This window comes from Medicago sativa, chromosome 3 (genome assembly GCF_051527215.1).
Source record: "Medicago sativa cultivar Bolivia chromosome 3, Bolivia_mono, whole genome shotgun sequence".
Lineage (NCBI taxonomy): Eukaryota > Viridiplantae > Streptophyta > Magnoliopsida > Fabales > Fabaceae > Medicago > Medicago sativa.
Window position 1 is genome coordinate 71,612,834 of NC_140751.1, and position 18,867 is coordinate 71,631,700.

Genomic DNA, 18,867 nt, shown 5'->3' on the forward strand with positions numbered 1-18,867 from the left:
GCCCTTCTGAGGGCATTTTGGTAATGTAATTATTTGAGAAGTGGGCATTTTAGTAATCTCATTGTTACTAACATTTGGGTTATATACATGGAGAAGAAAAAAAAAAACGCGTTCTGTAAAACGCTTTCTCTTCTTCTTCTGTAAAAAAACGCGTTCTCTAAAACGCTGTCACCTGCAATCTTCACCGCCGCCGTCAATTTCGCCGTCGCCGTCGTCGATCTCGCCGTAACACACTAATATCCACTGTTCATCATCTTTTTCAGCATGCATGTCCAGGTTATTGATGTATTTCATTTTTTTGTGTTTGTTTTTATTAATTTTTTCTCTCCTTTTTTGATTTGGCTGTTATATTCATTTCCTCTTTGATCGATTGAGAGGATTGGGTTTTTGTTCATCTCATTTGATGGATTTCAAATCATGATTGAATGCATATTCTGTGATTTTTGTTTTATTGTTTTTTCCAGAATTTTTTTCTGTGTTTCGATGGTGATTAGGGTTTCATGTGTTTAGAATGCAGATTGGCCTCAACAAGACTCTCTGAATCGCGTCCAACTGGTATGGGTTTTTTTTGTTTTTGTGTTTTGTCAAAGATTGTATTTTTGGGTTCATGCAATTTTGGATTTTCACTACAGGATCTGTTGGAGGCATTTCAAGTTGCAATAATGGATACAGGCTCAGGTTCTTTGTTATAGATTGTATGTTTATTTTTTCCAGAAAATTACTTTAGGCTTCTTTTGTTCATTAGTGATTTTCCAGAAGGAGGTGATTTGGTTAAAAATTGTTTGAAGTTAAAAACACATACCCACAACTATCGTTTCAGAGCCCAATGCATATATATGACAAAAGGTAGAAACTATTGTTTGAAGTTAATTATATATCCTAGACAATACATGTGATCTGTGTAAATAAACATATTATTAGACATGAGTTACATATTAACATATAATCAACCGGGCTAACAGGGTATGAGTATGATTGCACCTATTTCTAATCATATAATTTTTTTTTTGAACAATGATTCAATGGTATTTGATCACATGAACCCTCCTGCATCGCGTGGTAATTTTTTTAATGTTGATTGGCTGATATGGCTTCTTTTGGCGCAATGCATGCTTGAAGGGTTGGCAGGTAATGTCATTGGAGGTTTTGAATATGGATCTTCTACTGCTTATAAGTCTAATTTCTGACTATGGAGCCTTTTGATGAAGCTCTCTAGAGCGGTTGAAAACTATAAGATACTTAAATGAAAATATGACGACTCATGGCGGAAAATGTGTCTCAAGGCCAAGGTTGCTATTTGACGGTAAGCACAACTATCTCTTATTTCATAGCCTTATTTCCTGCTCTTCATATTGATTGGTGACCTGTGATGGTTAAGTTTTTTATTGCTATGGGTGTTTTTTGCATACTAATTTCCCTAGATTGGATGATTATGAAAGGTTAAACCTAAAATGATAATGGCAAGGTCCTGATACATTGATTTGCTTCAATCCTTATGTCGATCTTAAGGACATGATGATATCTATTGGTATGTTCAATTATATTATGCAGATTTCAGTTTCTAACATGTTAAAAATAAGTTATATCAATTAACTCATACACTCATGTCTCTAAAATTATAGGGTTTGTTTTGGTGATTCAGGTTTGTTGTCTGGTTTATACTCAGATCATAACTGAACACCCTCCTATTAGTTTAGTTTATCTATTTTGTTTTGATTTGTTGATGTTTTGTTTGCATTGTTGTGAATCTGTTTGATTTATTGTGTTATTTGAATCTCACAAGTTTGTTGTCACAGGGTTGGAATTGTTTTTTTTTTTTGAAGACAATCTCCTGGTGGACACAATGTTATTTGGGGTCTTCCCTCTGCTCACAAGATTCACAATCCTAAGAGTCTTTTGCTTGGATTTCTTGGTAATTTGTATGACTGATCTTAACTTAGTTTGTTAGTTGCTTTGATTGATATCTTTTAGATGCAATATATTATATTAGTGTGTCTAGATTCATTCGAATCAATTTTATTGCTATCAAAGACAAAAATTGCCATGTTTTTAAAGAACTATGTATGCTTGGATTGGCGGTGAGTGTTTAGATTTGTTCCAATTAATTTTCTCGCGTTCCAAGACTAAAATTACCGTTATTTTAAAAACCATTGTGATTTTGGCCAACGCTACACTTTGGAGCTTAAAAAAATTCACCGTGAAACTCACCGTGATTCCTAACATGCAGTTGCCGAAAATTTGAACGATATTTTATGACTTTGGTTGATAAAAAATTTATGGCAAGAATTCTTTTTGGGTAAAGTCTTTGGTTGATAACATAAAAATTGAAGGCACAAAACTATGTTGAATTTTTGCAATGTTAGAATGATGATACCAAAATTCATGATACATATAATCCATGATACATAAAATTTATGAGGAAGAAAATTACATGATGTATTGTTGTATTTCTATATAGTGGCAATAGATTTATTTTTTACCTCAGTGTTGTCTAATATAGTTATTTATGTGTAAACTGTTCACCAAATAGGCAAAAACAGAACAGAATTCTGCTACTGCAGAACTGAAAGCAGCAACAGCTCCATAGCAGAAAAACTAAACAGAAATCAACTACTGCTGAACCCAACCAGCAGCAGCAGCTCCAAGTCAGAAAAACAGGCCAGAAAACAGGCAGCAAAACAGGTTCTGCAACTGTCACAACCAACCACCAAATTGCGCAACAGCTCAAATAAAACCTCCTCCCTTAAACTACCAGCACAGCCGAACCAATACCAGCTGAAACTGCCAACCTGCTATAGACATAACGCAGGAAAATTTCCCCCATAAATACTTAGAGAAGGCTGGATCTCTAAATGGACTATCTCCTCATGTACCGCTATATAAAGCAACAGAAGGGAATGAACCTTGCTTTTTCACAACATACTTTACTTGGGATCAATTTTTACATGCAAGTACTGTGAGATGCAATTAATATAGCATTTTGTGATTTGAAATGAATTATGTTTCAGCTGAAGTTAGATTCTTATTTTTAACTTCATGCCTATTGTTTACCATGCTTTAGTGATGTTAATGTACTTTGAATTGGGCTGCATAAATGCATCAACATTGTTGTGTTGTATTCTTGATGAGATGTAAACACTAGGAAGACAAACTTGTAGAAATAAGTGGAAGGGCTGAATTGACGTTAGATTAAATTAATGTGGATACTTTCACCTCCTTGAGTCAGTTGTTTTTAAAATTCCTATTTATAGTTATGAACAGCTTTATATTAGATTTTAGTGTACTTTTCATCTCTGTGACAATTTTTAGCATGAAAAGGTTGAATAAAGATTAAGTTGTAGCATAAGAAATTATAAATGTTAATTAGAGTTAAGTAAAGGATAATCTTGTAGGAATTTGATGATCATTTGTTAATGTATTGTTGTTAATTATTGTCACCGTGTCTATTATGTATATTGCCCATGCCATAGGTAAATGATTATAAGGTAACCAATTGTATGTAATCATGATATGATTGAAGTTTACTGTAAAAATGAGTTTTTTGCAGCAAGTATGAAGTTAGTTCTAAATGTACAAATATCAAAGTATAAAGAATCTTATTTTAAAATAAATATGAAAGAGGAATATAGGCCAGTTTTCTGGTTATGCGTGGGCTGAAAATGAGGTACTTTCCTGTTATAATGTTGTATTATGTTCATAACAATAGATATGAATCTTTGTGAGTGGTTTTGTTCATGTTATCTTTCATTAAAAACATGATGATCTGATCCGTATGGCTGATATTAACCTGCAATTAAACCTACATCTTCACAACTATTGGCAGAAAAAACAGAGAACAAGGGTAAAGGAGAGGATCGACAAATGTGTGAAAGAAAAATTGATTGTTTTCTACGCTGTTCTTAATATTCCAATAAACAAGAGTAGTGTGAAGAAGGTACACATTCATATATCATTTTTGAATCCAAAGGAATTCAAGTACCACTTCTAAAATGGTAAATAAATTTTCTAACAAAACATGTTTACAAGAGGAACTGTCTGCAAAGTTGTTGGTGGTGTTGGTCATGCTTCTCAACAAAGCAAGAAGTCATACAAGAAAGTTTACAAAAATAGGTGATGATTATAATAGCTTGGAACAGGTAACTATCTCTAATTATTCAAAAAGGTCCCATTTTTTGACATTAAGCTCTTAAGTATGACAAACAACAATGTTCAGGTCTTGAATAATTTGGAAACATTCAAATTTTTCATTAGGTGAAAATGATTGCATGGCTGATGGGAGTTCTTGGCATATTTGAAATTATTGATTGGTAGTTTGCAAATAGATGACATTGTAATGCGTCTGCTCTTTGTTGGGATTTTGAGTTGCACATCTCTCATTTCAATGTTTTCTTCTCCATTGTTTATAATTTGTATATAGGGCAAGCTGTTACTTTATATAGTAGCGTGTGTATATCTTTTGTGAATTTTAATGAGTATTAGTTTATCCTTAGAATGGAATGGAAAAGAAAATTGTGATAATAGTTTATGTCTAACAAAGGTATACCTTTGCTATGCAGTTGAGCCTCCAAACACTGAGCAAGCTTTAAAATGGTTGTATAAAGCTTCTGAAGGTGGTAATATCCGGGCTCAGTACCAACTTGCTCTCTGTCTTCATCGAGCTGGTGGGAATAGAAGCAATATAAGAGAAGCGGTTGGTACTCTATTCATTTTCTCTACGACAATTTTTAACTACAAATAATCAGGGAGGGGTTAAAAGCTGGGAAACCTGCATGGTTTAATGTTTGGGAATTGACATATAATATTGCATATATTTGGTTCTTTTATTATCATAATATTATCTGCCGATGCTTGCAATTTTGTCTAATGGATATACTTTTGTTATCTTGCATTTCTATTTGAGTGATTTATATTGCGTATGTAACTATGTGAGTGATTTGTATTTCTATTTGGCATTTGTTAAAGGAAATAAGGGTTGATAGTTCTTTACTCTTAACTGTTATGGTATCACTCTTCAAATTATGTATTCATTTTTCCTTGGTTTTTTTAATATTGAAATTATTCATGGATTGTATGTAGGTGATTTATGCTCAATTTTTTGTCCCAAAAGCTATGGAGCAAGACTACTTTTGAAATGGTTAGTTTATAATTTTCTTGGCCTGATAATGAAACTCATGTTTTCTCAGATCTTTGAAACATTTTTATGATTTACGGTTACCCCTCAACTGATTGCTATTATTTAAAAATGCATTATCCCATGTTCATTTGTATTCAACATAAAATTAAATTGTGATATAACCATAAAATTATTTGTGAAATATGCAGGTATATGCTGAGAAATATGTTGTAGATCAGGAAGCATTCATTAAAGATTATGCTGAAGCACATGCCAAACTCAGCAACCTTGAGCAAAGTGTTGAGTTACTGTTTTGTACATTTTCATATGGGTGTGCTTATTATGTGACTACTGGCCTAGATATTATGTTCTTTCATACCAAATTTATTACCTTTTCTTTTTCATGTCTGTATACGTATTTGATTTGAGTTCAAATAACAAGACAGTCACCTATTAAAGTTTTCTTTGTTATCTGATTTTCAAGGCATCGTGGTAGATGGTTCTGCAAATGTTTGGATTTTGTGCATATTTTAATTCATCAAACATTTGTTATGATAATGTCCTTTTCATGTAATAACGTTAAATTGAATTTTATGCTTGCAGGATCTCTTTGATTTTATCGCATCATCGTTAAAAGAACTCATTGCTAAAGAAGATGGTTCCATTACTTCACATGACAGAAGCGAACTTGGCTTTACATTCTCCTTCCCTATGAAACAAATGTCTGTTTCCTCGGGCATTTTAATCAAGTGGACAAAAGGGTTTTCCATTGTAGATATGGTTAGTCACTTTGATCTTCTTGATATTTAAAATTGGCTATTTTTTTTTCTTCTCCATAAATAGTTACCAAACAAACATGTATGTCCTATTCAAGTTACACTTGGTTTTTCAGTATAGAGATGTAAATATTAACAAACCAATGCTATTTGTTGTCAGGTTGGAAGAGATGTTGCAGCATGTTTGCAGGAAGCATTTGCACGAAATGGCCTAGATGTGCATGTAGCTGCCTTGGTCAGGAATTCCTTTCCTTAGCCTAATTGTATGATTTGTTTTTCTTTTTCTATCCAATATTCCCCTCTGAAAGCAATGCTTGCCTTATATTTACACAACCAGGATTAGGGTATAATACATATTGTAATTTATGATCTCGCTTCCGCCTTCAACAGATTGTTTTTTTCTAGGGCATATTTATGTTTTTGATCTAAATGTAAGGAATTTATAAGTGTGTTGAATGAATCAGTTTTTTGCTGCAAAGCCCTTCTTTTATGCAAAAACTTTTAATAACTGTCTTGCTTAGCTGGTTTATTTTACTGGTGTCATGTTTTTGATAGAAGATTTTGGTAGTTGGTTGGTTAGTTTGTTTCACTTTTACTCAGAGTGCTGTTTAGCCCACCTTTAGCACATCGTACTTTGGTGTAGTTTTACTTCAACTTCTAGCACATGTTTAGTACTTATCTTGATCTTGAGGGAGTTATTTTTTATTTTCTGGAATTCAATATCAGAAAATTATTTTATATCCCAATTAATATGAAAGTAGAGTTTAATAGAAGACTAAGAGGCTAAACTCTTAAAAAAAAAATCTAAAGAGTTGAGCGGCGAAACTCACACACTCTAAGTGTTGAGAAATGGCGAGTTGCATGTTCGGACCCGCACCCCAAAATATCAAATCACTATGTAGACTTTTATCATTTCAGTTGTAATTACAGGACAATAAGATGCTACTTCCATGACATATAATGAAAGTCCAACTCTCACTTTACAACTAAATTTGTGCTATTTAAATGATGATGACAATAAAATTAAATTTAGTTTTAGAGAAAAGGCTTCTCAACCAACAAAATTATTCTTATCAGTACTCTTATAAATGTTGAATACAGAATAGATTCAGGAGTCTTCAGCAAAAGTAACAGTTTTTTTTTTTCTTTTGAAGTAATTTATAATTCAGAAACGCAATCTGGCTTTGCCAATGAAAATCTATCTATCAGTACCGATTCAGATTTCGGTCTTCAACTGGAATTCATGGTTCAAAAAGTCAGGCTTTCAGCCTCCCGTCTCACCGATTCAAACAGCACAGAGGATAGGTACCTGTCACCAAAGCTAGGGAAAACAATATGCACCATATCAAAATGAAAATTGTCAATGATGTAAATCCTTTTTTTCCTGTAACATACCAACTGTGCCAGATATTCAAAATATTTTTATCAAAATTTGTATGAATTCAATCGACTTACAACAATAATCTTTCCAGATGATATTCCGACCTAAAACAATATTCATAGTAGAGGCTCAACAAATTAATCCAAGTACAAAAGTAAAATAGTAGAATCATTTCTTATTTGTTTAACAAATTTAAATATCACGAAAGAGGACTAAGTAGATAGCTCTTAGAGGCTGAATAGCCTCAATCGTCGGTGTTTCTAAGAGGTTTAGAACTTACAAATAGGCCTTCTTTGTAGTTTCTATTGGTTGAATATCTGCCAAATCACACATCAAGTTTAACAAATTATAAATTGTCACAGATGTCCAAAAAAAATTGCAAAATGATGACATGATCATAATCCATCTAAAAATTACATTCACACGATAAGTTTGTATTGTGGCAAATTAGTCGGTATGTAAGATTTAGTAAACCAGGATTTAAGTCCACAATTGGCTTTTTGTGCATTCTCCAGAAACATTAATAGTTAAATTATTTGAGAGAATGGTTTTGGTAGGAAAGTTTTTAGCCTTTTAGGATATCAATAGTAAAAGATAAAGGAGAATTGAAAGAAAAATAAAACTATACGTCAAGTCATTAAGATATATTTATGTATCAAAGGCTATATCTTCAAACTTAATACATGATGGGGCATTATGATTACTCAAAAAACATTAAAACTTACTTGAATTACTTCGTCGACAAGACTAACGTCCAATACCCCGGGAACAAAACCAGCACCAATCCCTTGAATCTTGTGTGGTCCTAGACGTTTGTCATGATTTGCAAATCAGCAACAGCTTCAAAAGTAAGTTTTAATTTCAACTCTAAGGAACAAAACAGTGTTATAACTAGCCAGGCTTTCAACTGGCTCCACGCCATAAAGCTGCATAATATAAAAATTGAAATAAAACGAGAAATTAGGAGGAAAGAGGAGAGGATAACTTATCATTTAGTTTTGCTGTTTGATTTTGTAGAATGTCTAAAGAAAGATTATAAGATAGCTTGGATGGTATTATGAGAGTTACACAAAAAGTATGATTGGGAATCTTATGATTTCATTGTTGTCGACGCCGTTGATATGTTTACCGCATTTCTTTAATAGTTGTCGGGACCCTGGTAGTTTTCAAGCTCAGAGTTACAGCTTCAGTTAGAACTTGAGTTAGGGTTCGACCTCTTCTCAACGTATTTTGTATGACGATTTCTCCGATCTGTCTCAAGTTAGGTCAATCACTGAATTTAGAAACTTGATCAAGGTCGGTTTTGTTTATACACAAAGATGTAATCATGTATAATGAAGGGTATAATCGGCGATTTGGGAGCAAAAGCAAATTTCCTGAAGTATGAAGTATGCTTTTATTTCTCTATATTAAAATCTATTTGTTTCCTTTTTAATATATAAACCTATGAATTCGACAGTTTATCGTTTTAATAGCGACTCAAGTTCAAATAATAATAAGTTTTAGCAGTAAACAATTTTTTTTTAAATACAACTCACTCAATCATATAACAAAGAATTAAAAAAAAAAAAACGATATTTAACCTGTGCTCTCGACATTATCTCAGAGAGGCTTTAGATCTGTACTAGCCAGGACATGTGAGTTTGAAGCTGATCTCGGCTGTAGGCATGGCAATGGGACGGGGTGGGAACGGGTTTTACATTCCCCGTCCCCATACCCGATTCTCATATACTTACCCGTTACCCTACCCATACCCAACGACGATGATAAATTGAACCCCATCCCCGTCTCCGACGGGTTCGGATATCCCCCCATCCCCGTCCCCGCATTGAATAATTTTTTTAATAAAAAATATATGTTTTTTTGCAACCCCTAGAGAAATATTGTAATGCTTTATCCAACAATATGTTCACTTTAACATTTGTTAGACCGATTGATTTAGTTGGTCCTTTCAATATCAATGGTAGTTTTTATAACACGACAATTATCAAACAAAATAATATGGCATATCAACATAAAGCATTTTTCTGCATTCGGGACGGGTTTGGGTATGGGTTCGAGGTGGGTAACTATATACCCGTTACCCGTCCCATACCCATGTTTTGAAATCAGGGAAAACCCAATCCCATACCCAAACTCAGTCAAAACGGGGAAAACCCGTCAAATTGGGTTTGGTTCGAGTGGGTAACCACGAATATGGGTTTTGTTGCCATGTCTACTCGGCTGGTATTATCAAGCCTGCACCAAGTTTGAGTCGAGGGTTACCACTGCGTCCGAGACTATCTACTGTGACAAACGCAAAATGCCCCGGAATACTGTTCCTAGGTAACGTTTATATACATACTATTTGTTTGGTTGTTTTTTAGATTGCTCATTGAGGAGTTTAAATTTGGGAGGTTTAAGATTCACGTTCAAGTGATCGACAACACTAGGTCAACACTTGCTCTATGCAATGCAGAATGTATGCGCTTTTGTTTTGAATCGCACATATGCATACTATGATACATTGCTTACTCACTTGCCAACTTGCTAATAATTTTGTATATGGGTTGTGACATTAAGGGTAATCCCTCATCTTCTTATCCAATGGAATTTAATGCTTTTGTCGATAAAAGGATGCTATTTAAAGTGCAAGTTAGTGATGCCAATTTATTCCGCAATTCATCTTAATTATTATGATGTTTTCCTTTTGTGTAATATTCCTTAATTTACTCATTTTTCCTTTGGAACAATTTTTTTACAAGATACGTAATTCAACCCGTGCGAAGCATTAGTTATAAATACTTGACGTTTTCATTTGTTACTCGTGATAAGCCGTTTTGAACATTTCATTTTCTAACCCGTGATGCAGGAGTACTCTAAATATTGTGTTATGATTTATAATTATTTGTCATTTTGAAATCTATCCGTCCGATATAATATTTTGTCAAAAAAGTAGCTAACCCCCGTGCGAAGCACGGGTTTGTAACTAGTTGTTTTAAAAATACAAAAGTAAGCTCAATATAAGGGAACGATGGTGTGTGTAAAGAGAAAGTCTTTGATGGCTTTTTTTCACTTCTTATATATAATGAAAATAGGCAAGTATCTAAATAATAATAACACAAAATGTAATAAAAATATACTCAAAATGTTAATATAAGTTATACCATTAAGTAGTTTATCATCCGATCTAGCAATTTGAATGTTCTTTGGAATGGTGCCAAAACTGATCATTTTATTCCATCCAGAGATCTACGCCAAGGCGATCCTTTATCCCCTTATTTGTTTGTTCTTTGTATGGAAAAACTATCTCTTAGTATTCAACAGAAAGTCCTAAGTGGAATATGGAAACCTATACAGGTATCTAAGGGTGGCCCACAATTATCTCATATTCTTTTTGCTGATGATATTATGTTGTTTTGTGATGCTAGTACTGAACAAGTCAAAGTGGTAATGGATAATTTGGAGGATTTTTGCTCAGCATTGGGATTAAGGATTAATACCTCAAAATCCAAAGCTATGTGTTCTAGGATGGTTCAAGGAGAAAGAAAGCGTGAGATACAAGATATTTCAACTATTAAATTTGTGGCGGATTTGGGACATTACCTTGGTTTTCCTCTTGTCAAGGGTCGAGTTTCTCGAGGTGTATATAATGACGTTGTTGACAAGGTTTGGCTTCATGAGATGACAAAGGGTACTTCCTCTGCTTTGTTTATTACAGGAGTATGATATGCTTGGTGTTGGAGAAACAATACTATTTTTGAGGATCAACATTGGCCTATTCAAGATGTGGTGCGAAAGATCTTTTTGTTACATGACGAATGCATTTCGTACTATCCCAATCTTGGTTCGGACCCACTCTCATCGCGCCTCCTAGCTCATTGACGCCCCCCTCCGGAAGGTACACTCAAGCTCAATATTGATGGTAGCTTTCTAGAAGACTTTGGTTGTTTAGGTGCTGGTGGTGTTGTTCGCAACCACGATGGAGATTGGATAGCTGGTTTTTCTCACTATGAAGTTGGAGGTGATGCGTTGTTAGCTGAGTTACGTGCTATCCATATAGGTCTTGATTTTTGCAGTAAACAAGGCTATGTCAACATTATTTGTTAGTGATTGTTTGGAAGCAGTTGACCTGATTATTGCTGGCCGTGATCATAACCTACACACTTATGCTACTGACATCCTTCATATTAGAGATGCTTTACATGGAAATGGAAATACAACATTGGTGCATGTTCTTAGGGAACAAAATATGTGTGCAGATTTTATGGCTAAGGAAAGATCACATGCACGGTGCTCTGCTCACTAGAACTGCCCTTTGCCTGGCATGGAATCTCTCATCTTGAGAGATAAGCTTGGAACTTAATTTCGTCTCCTTTCTTTTTTTCTTTTCTTTTTCCCGTTACATTGTAACATTACCAAAAAGCTTGAGATCTACATAACTTGTTGTGCTTCTCCTATCTATTATCACTAGGGGTGTTTGCGGTGAGGTTTGGATCGGTTTTGAGATAAAATGTCAACCGATCCAAAATAAAAATCACATGCGGTTCGATTCGGTTTGGATGAGTATTCTAAAAAAATCCGAACCGAACCGATCCAAATATATGCGGTTTAATTTGGATCGATTTTTGGACATCCAAAATGTAAATAATTTTTGTTTATTTACTCTTTTTTGAAGAATATAATTTTTTTATGAATATTAATATTACACAAACATGATAAAATAATAGGTTTGATGCAAAATATGTTAAAAATTTAAAATTATAGTATGAAAATTATCAATTATTTTTGAAACATATGTAGTCATAATAATATAGATTAAATTAGTGCAATATATAAGATTATTTTTTTTTTTTGAGGGAATATAAGATTAAAATTTAACAAGCAACGTAGAATAAATAAGTATTAATATTTATTTTTGCGGTTCGGTTCGGTTTGGTTCGGTTTTGAAAAGTAATCCGAAATCCTATCCGATCTTAGCGGTTTTTACAAAACAACATCCAAACGCATCCAAATATATTCGGTTTTTTGCGGTTTTTGGTTTTTTTGGATCGGTTTGCGGTTTTATTTTGGATCGGTTTGGATTTGAACACCCCTAATTATCACTACACCAATAAACATCTGAATATTCAAGTAGAACACTGCCTTCTAAGCCTATGTTACTTGGAAATAAAACACCAAATCCAATGTAACTTGCAAGTATCTTAGGATTCTATTTGCACCAACAAGATGAGATTTCCTTGGATCATCTGTGAATCTACTCACCACTTCAACTCCATAGCAAATGGCTGCCCTAATATTATATAAGTATCTCAATGATCCAACAATTTGATTGAAACGAGTATTGAATATTGCACCATCTTCCACTCCTTTCTTGATTTTCAAATTTGCTTCAAATGGTGTTGTGACCGGATTGTGGTTGATCATATTGAACCTCGAGCATCGCTTTTGTGAACTTTTGTTATTGCCAAAAAAATTCAGTTGCTGTGTTGACAAATTGCAGATCAAGGAAGTATGTCATTTCAAGCTCATTCTTCAATGTAACATTTTGAATTTTTCCATTTCTTCGATGTTGCCTATTATTAGATAAATATATATGAAAAGCAATTCAGACCTTCCTTGATTCAACTTCAGATAAACACCATGATCCACAACACACCTTGCAATGTCAAGTTGAGTTAGGAATGAGTAAATTTTTTATTCCATGCTCTTTTAGCTTGCTTCAACCCATAGAAAAGAGAAAGAGTTTTGCTTTATATAAAAGGATAGTTTGGGTTAAATGTTGGGGTGATAGTATAAATGTCGGGGTTGTAGGGTATAATTTTGGCTAAACTGCACTTTTCGCCCCCTAAGTTTCAAAATGTTGCGATTTTGGCCCCCTATTTAAAAAAATGTGATTTTGGCCCCTATCCCAAAATTGCTAAGACAACGCCACGTGTCCGAAAAAGGGGCCATAATCGCAACTTTTTGGAAAGATAAGGGGTCATAAGGCATATTTCCCTTATGTTAGGGGGTCAAAAGAACATATTTCCCTAAACAAGGTGGATCACTTTTGACATTTTTTTTAATAGGGGGCCAAAATCACAACATTTTGAAACTTAGGGGGCGAAAAGTGCAGTTTAGCCTATAATTTTACGCTTGCTTCATTTCCTCAACAAAATGCATTTTCTCAAATCTTTGTTTCTGTTTCTACATGTCAAATGACAATCCATTCATAACCAAAATGAGAAGACTCGAATGAAAAACAGTTAACGCAAGGAAACAATGTTATTATAATAGTTCATAATGCTATTGCTGCAGGTTGCATAAAAATAGATAGATATTTCGTAAATATATGTTTGGTACCTGTGTTTATAAAATTATAATGGTCACAGGTTTGTCTACAAATCCTCAATCATGTTACTTACGTGCTAAGTCTAAAAGCAAACATATGAGAAAGCTACCGACCATACTGGCAAGGAAGAATTTCAAGAGAAAGCAGCGTAGACTTCGAATTTCAGCCCTGGAAAGACCAGTTGGTGGTGACATGAAGGTATTATTAGCTTCATACCACTGTTCTTTCATTTCAACTTCAACTATATCAGCTACATTATTAGCAATGGATCCACAGATTTCACAAGTTCTGTAAATCGTACAAATAAAAAACATTTGTTATTGCCAAAAAATAAAAGCAGTGTATTTAATAACAAAAATTTAAACACATGTAATCCAATTAGAAGTATTAACTAGTATACCAACAACTTGTGCTTTTCAGAAAATTGTAGATTGAGATACCAAACAACCTATGCATCAAAGATCTAAATCGATGATCCTAACCAACATCTTGCACTTTTCCTACCTTTGGAATTTACCAATCAAACACTCACAAAATATCTGATTAAACTCATGCTTGAAACCACATTTATCATGAATTCACATACTAGTGATCTTGAGCCATATTTTGCTTGCTTCCAAGAGGGAAACAATTAGAGAGCTTACGAAGAAAAAGTCATAAAAGGATATATCAAACATGATTGTGCATGAAAATTCCTCTATTGAATATTTACCCCCTACTCCGGTTATGTAGACAAATGCTTCGACCTTAGGTTTTGTTTGGATGTTTTAAATGCTTTTTCAAAACGAACAACAGACGGAATGGAAAAAACTGATAGCATGCATTCCTCCCTACACTTATTTTATCTTTTTTTGTGACACACCAAAGCTCATTTTGTAGAGAAAAAAAATGTGCATGGACCTACAAACTATATACTACACAAAGCATATCATCTTTATTTAGATACTTTTGCAGTAATATATATCAATTTAGTATTTTGTTACGTAAAAGACAATGTAGCCAAATAAACCATTCAATTAGAGAATATTCAGCATATATCACCTGGGTGACTTTTTTCTTTTTGGGAAAAAAAATTCGTTAAACCAAAATCAATAGTTTGACAAAACACACCTCAGAAACAATGAACTTACTTGTTACCCTTGATCCTGAACCATTCCTCAGCACATTGTTTATGAGCAGTAGACATGTCATCTTTACAAGAACATCCTAGTTCAATGGGAGTCCAAGATTCGTGTTGGTCATCATCTTGGTTTTTCATATCCATGCTGAGGTGGCAAATCCTACAATCTCTATTCACATCATCATCAACAACAACAACCACACTCTCCAGATCCAAATCCACACAACATTCAGACACAGAGGACACTCTTCCTTTCTCATCTCCCGTAGAGTTTCGGGGAGAAGCATTTTGAATGTTGTCGATGTCAACAATGTGAGACTTGTCTTGTTGTCTTCCGGTAATGAAATATCCGATGATACCTGAGTTGAGAATCTTCATGTCATGGCTTTGGTTGGTAGGAAGAGATCATTTGTAATACCCATCAAGGTTTGTTGAAAGAACAAGAAAAAGGGGCAGTTTTTTATGCAGATTCAAGCAAGAGTGATGTGAAGTGTGTAATGCAGTTTTAGAGATCAACACTTTAATTCTAGTTAACTGTTAGCTTGTTTTTCTCCTCTATAACATCTATATTTGGAAATAGGTTGGGCCGAGCTCGTTTTAAGATGTGGAGTCTGACTTATTCAAAAAATTTAAGGAAAAGTTTTACATGTTACTTGTCGTAAACTTATTTTTTCGTCCAATCAGTCAAAGCTTCGATATGTCTTGTAAACTAACTTAAGACCAATTTCATAATGTCTTTAAATATGTAACGTGACTCATTTAAATAGACTAACGAGCGAATAAGTTAATGATATTAAATTATTTTTTTATTTCAAGTCTACTCTATAATAATACATTTGAATATGGGTGGATTCTAGGGTGAGGGATCAATCAAGTCCCTCACTGGTGAACCACCAACAAAATACCATCAGATATAATCAATGGTCTAAATTTATTAAAATTAAAAAGAAGAATATCTATACTTTTCCACACACAATCTTGCTTCTATCTTTTCCATTGGGACTTCTCCAACTTGTCAAAAATCTCCAGAAATTGGTTGCCAAAAATAAAAAATTGTGACAATAATTTTACAAGCACTCAATTTAAGAGTACCCATTAATGTATTTGAACAAGGAGTTTCAAACTACATCATCTTTGCCCTCTAATTGTTATTTATTATTTTGATCAGTGTGGTGTTGATGAGTGAAAATTAAAATAGAAGTTGTTGTTATTGCCGCAAAAAAATTTATAAAATTCAAATTGAAGAAGGACCATTCTCACCTACATGAGCGATTGTAGAACCAAATTACCATAAAAATCTAAAACCGTAGTTATTAGATTATCAGAGATTAAGAAATTAATTTATTTTCTTCAAAAAAAGAGAGCCCGTTTGTTATAGCTTTTTTAAGAAAAAAATCACTTTTTTTAAACAAATAATCACTTTTAAGAGTTTTGCATCCGTTTGTTACAGATTTTTAAAAAAATCAGAATCTAAAAATAATCTAAAAACAGCTTCAAATGAGAAGCTGTTAGGAGCAGCTTAAAATAAAATAGATTTTTTTTAGAGGAGAGAGAAAATATAATTTAAAAGATTGAACTAATTTTGTAACAAAAAAATCCCTTTTATATAGTTGTATCCAAACAAACTAGATTATTTGTTTAAAAAAAGTGATTTTTATTACAGTAAACAAACGCAAAATAGATTCTGATTTTTCATATAATCTCTAAAATATAATCTCTAAATTATTTTATATCAAAATCACTTTTATTTTAATCCGTAACAAACGGGCCCTAATTTATTGGATAAATTATCTACGATGTTCTTGTTTTGCAGGTGACTGATTTTGCTTATGTTTTCTATATTTCATTGCCAACTTGTGATTAAGGCTTGAAAGTCTATGCTGGAATGTTTCTTGTTTAAAATAATCTACCATAATTTGTAGTATGATGCTTCAAGCACTCTTTTGTCAGTTTCCTGTCATTTCTAGCAACCCATCTCGTGCAAATTTTTATTGAGAAGAAGAGGTCCAAGATGGAAAAGAGATAGAGGTTTGGTTGTATGTGGTAAAGTATAGATGTTCTCCTGTTTAATTTTAATCAATCTTAGACGTTCATTAAATTTAATGGTATTTTGTTTGTGGTCCACCGGTGAGGGACTTAATTGATCCCTCACCCTAGAATCCACCTTGAATATGTCAAAAAAATTAGTGCAAGCTAATATGCTTAAATTAATGAAAATGTTTTCCGTAAAAAGAGATGAAAATGTTAATCACAAAGTACAATATAATAAGAATAATTATAAAAATAAATTATTTTTATTTACTTAAATAAGTCGGTCTGATTTGCGTCCAAATAAAAAAAAAATCAGTCTCAGAGGTCTATAAAACTTTATGTTGTCTTTTACCTATCATTTTTAGCTAAATAAGATTTAAAAAAAAAATATAAGTGTTGTTTATTCATATATAAAAAAAAATCTGATCTATCATGATTCAGAAGTATACCTTTGTCATTCGGCCTGACCTATTTCCACACCACCTACAAAGGTGACTCCAAGAAAGGAAGAGAATAGATCCAATAAATGTGAATAGACCAGTCATTTTCTCCAATAAATATAATAAATGGTTTGTATAGTATAAAAATTGTCATTATCGTAAAATGTTTTCAAACACAATATACAATATGTTAAATTTAATTATGTCCGGTCTTACTCATCTACAATGAGAATAAATCTTATACTAACAAACAACAATTTTGAATAAGGGATACCATTTAAAGGGAGCCCCTAATATGGACCTCTTTTATTATGGTCCACCCATGGTCCATACTACTTAACCGGCAATAGTAGGTAGTTTTTATTCCTTTCCATTTTACACCATACAAATCACTTTTTCAATTCCCTTTCTATTTCTTCACTCCATTCCTCATGTATAGGGCCGTCTTAACAAATTTGTTGGCCCTGTTTTAGATTTGAAGGGATGACAAAAAATTTAAATTTTGGGCCCCAAAAAACTAATTAAAACACTATAAATTTTTTTTTTTGAATAAAAAACACTCTAGTTGGAGTTGAACCCACAACCACAGGCTCCATCATAAATGCACACGCCACTAGAGCTCTACGATCAGTTTGAAATTTCCTCGCATTATCTCTATATGAATATTAAATAAGTGTCTTACAAATTAAAAAAAAAAATGTTTTGGGCCCCCAAAAAATCGAGGCCCAGTGCCATAGCCCAGCCTCGACGGGCTATGGGCCGGCCCTGTTTTTGGAATATAAAACGAATGAATAACCCAATTTGCAACAAATCCAGCTCATTTTTTTCTTCTTCTAAATCTTCAATTTCATCCTTTAAAAGGGTGACGAAACCCAGCAATAACACTTCCAAAAGTACAGCGACATCCTCAGGGCTGGCCCACAGCCCGTCAAGGCTGGGCTATGCCACCGGGCCTCAAATTTTTGGGGGCCCAAAATATTTTTTTTTTTTTTTTTTGTGTAAAGCACGAAATTATTAATTATATATAACTAAAGCGAATAAGTTTCATGTTGATCACAGTGTTGTGGTGGCGCGGCCACTTGTGTTTCAATGTGAGGTCATGGGTTCAAGTCCCTCTGTGAGGTCATGGGTTCAAGTCCCTCTAAGTGTGTTTGGGTTCAAGTCCCTTCAAGTCCCTGGGTTCAAGTCCCTTCAAGTCCCTCTAAGTATGTTTTTTTAATAATTTTCTTTGTTCAAGTCCCTCTTGTGAGGTCATGGGTTCAAGTCCCTCTAAGTGTGTTTTTTTAATAATTTGTCCCTCTGTTCAAGTCCCTCTAAGTGTGTTCAAGTCCCTCTAAGTGTGTTTTTTTAATAATTTTCTTTGTTCAAGTCCCTCTTATGTGTGTTTTTTTTTAATAATTTTCTTTTATAGTGCTTTATTTATTTTTTTGGGGCCTACAATTTTTTTTTTTACATCTCTTGAGAGATTATAACTGGGCCTACGAAATTGTTAAGACGGCCCTGTCCAAAAACTCAGCCATGATAATTGTGGAATTAATTGGTCGGCGGTGGTTTCCAACACAATACCAGTGCAACAACTTACTTTTTGTCTCAGTTTGGTACTTTGTACAATGTAAACTGGAAAGGATAAAAAAATTACTCCCTCCATCCCAGAATAACTGACTCATTTTCTAAAAAAAAGTGTCCCAAAATA

At 33.5% G+C, this 18,867-nt stretch overlaps 2 protein-coding genes across 37 annotated transcripts; one reads left to right on the top strand and one right to left on the bottom strand.

Annotated features, from left to right (window-relative positions):
• Positions 1-110: 110 nt before the first annotated feature.
• On the top strand, positions 111-6,367 carry LOC146939847 (hexokinase-3-like). Of its 36 annotated transcripts, XM_085753391.1 has the most exons (15): positions 111-276; positions 511-555; positions 633-846; positions 1,120-1,303; positions 1,440-1,528; positions 1,797-1,912; positions 2,531-2,947; positions 3,824-3,934; positions 4,027-4,136; positions 4,252-4,330; positions 4,557-4,690; positions 5,077-5,134; positions 5,323-5,412; positions 5,717-5,893; positions 6,050-6,367. In XM_085753391.1, exons 12-15 carry the CDS (start codon positions 5,084-5,086, stop codon positions 6,143-6,145), a joined length of 414 nt encoding a protein of 137 aa, XP_085609517.1. In that variant the 5' UTR covers positions 111-276; positions 511-555; positions 633-846; positions 1,120-1,303; positions 1,440-1,528; positions 1,797-1,912; positions 2,531-2,947; positions 3,824-3,934; positions 4,027-4,136; positions 4,252-4,330; positions 4,557-4,690; positions 5,077-5,083; the 3' UTR covers positions 6,146-6,367. The 36 variants fall into 36 exon arrangements, 23 of the variants coding, with proteins under 23 accessions (XP_085609517.1, XP_085609523.1, XP_085609522.1 ...); XR_015031772.1 differs by lacking the exon at positions 4,252-4,330 and having other exon boundaries at positions 2,531-3,664; positions 5,323-5,417; XR_015031774.1 differs by lacking the exon at positions 4,252-4,330 and having other exon boundaries at positions 2,531-2,951; positions 5,323-5,444.
• A 7,130-nt stretch (positions 6,368-13,497) lies between these two features.
• On the bottom strand, positions 13,498-15,220 carry LOC146939848 (uncharacterized). The gene is made up of 2 exons (XM_085753404.1): positions 14,714-15,220; positions 13,498-13,871 (listed from the first exon to the last, which is right to left on the bottom strand). The coding sequence occupies exons 1-2, from the start codon at positions 15,079-15,081 to the stop codon at positions 13,649-13,651; spliced, it is 591 nt and encodes a 196-aa protein (XP_085609530.1). The 5' UTR covers positions 15,082-15,220; the 3' UTR covers positions 13,498-13,648.
• Between the last annotated feature and the right edge of the window lie 3,647 nt (positions 15,221-18,867).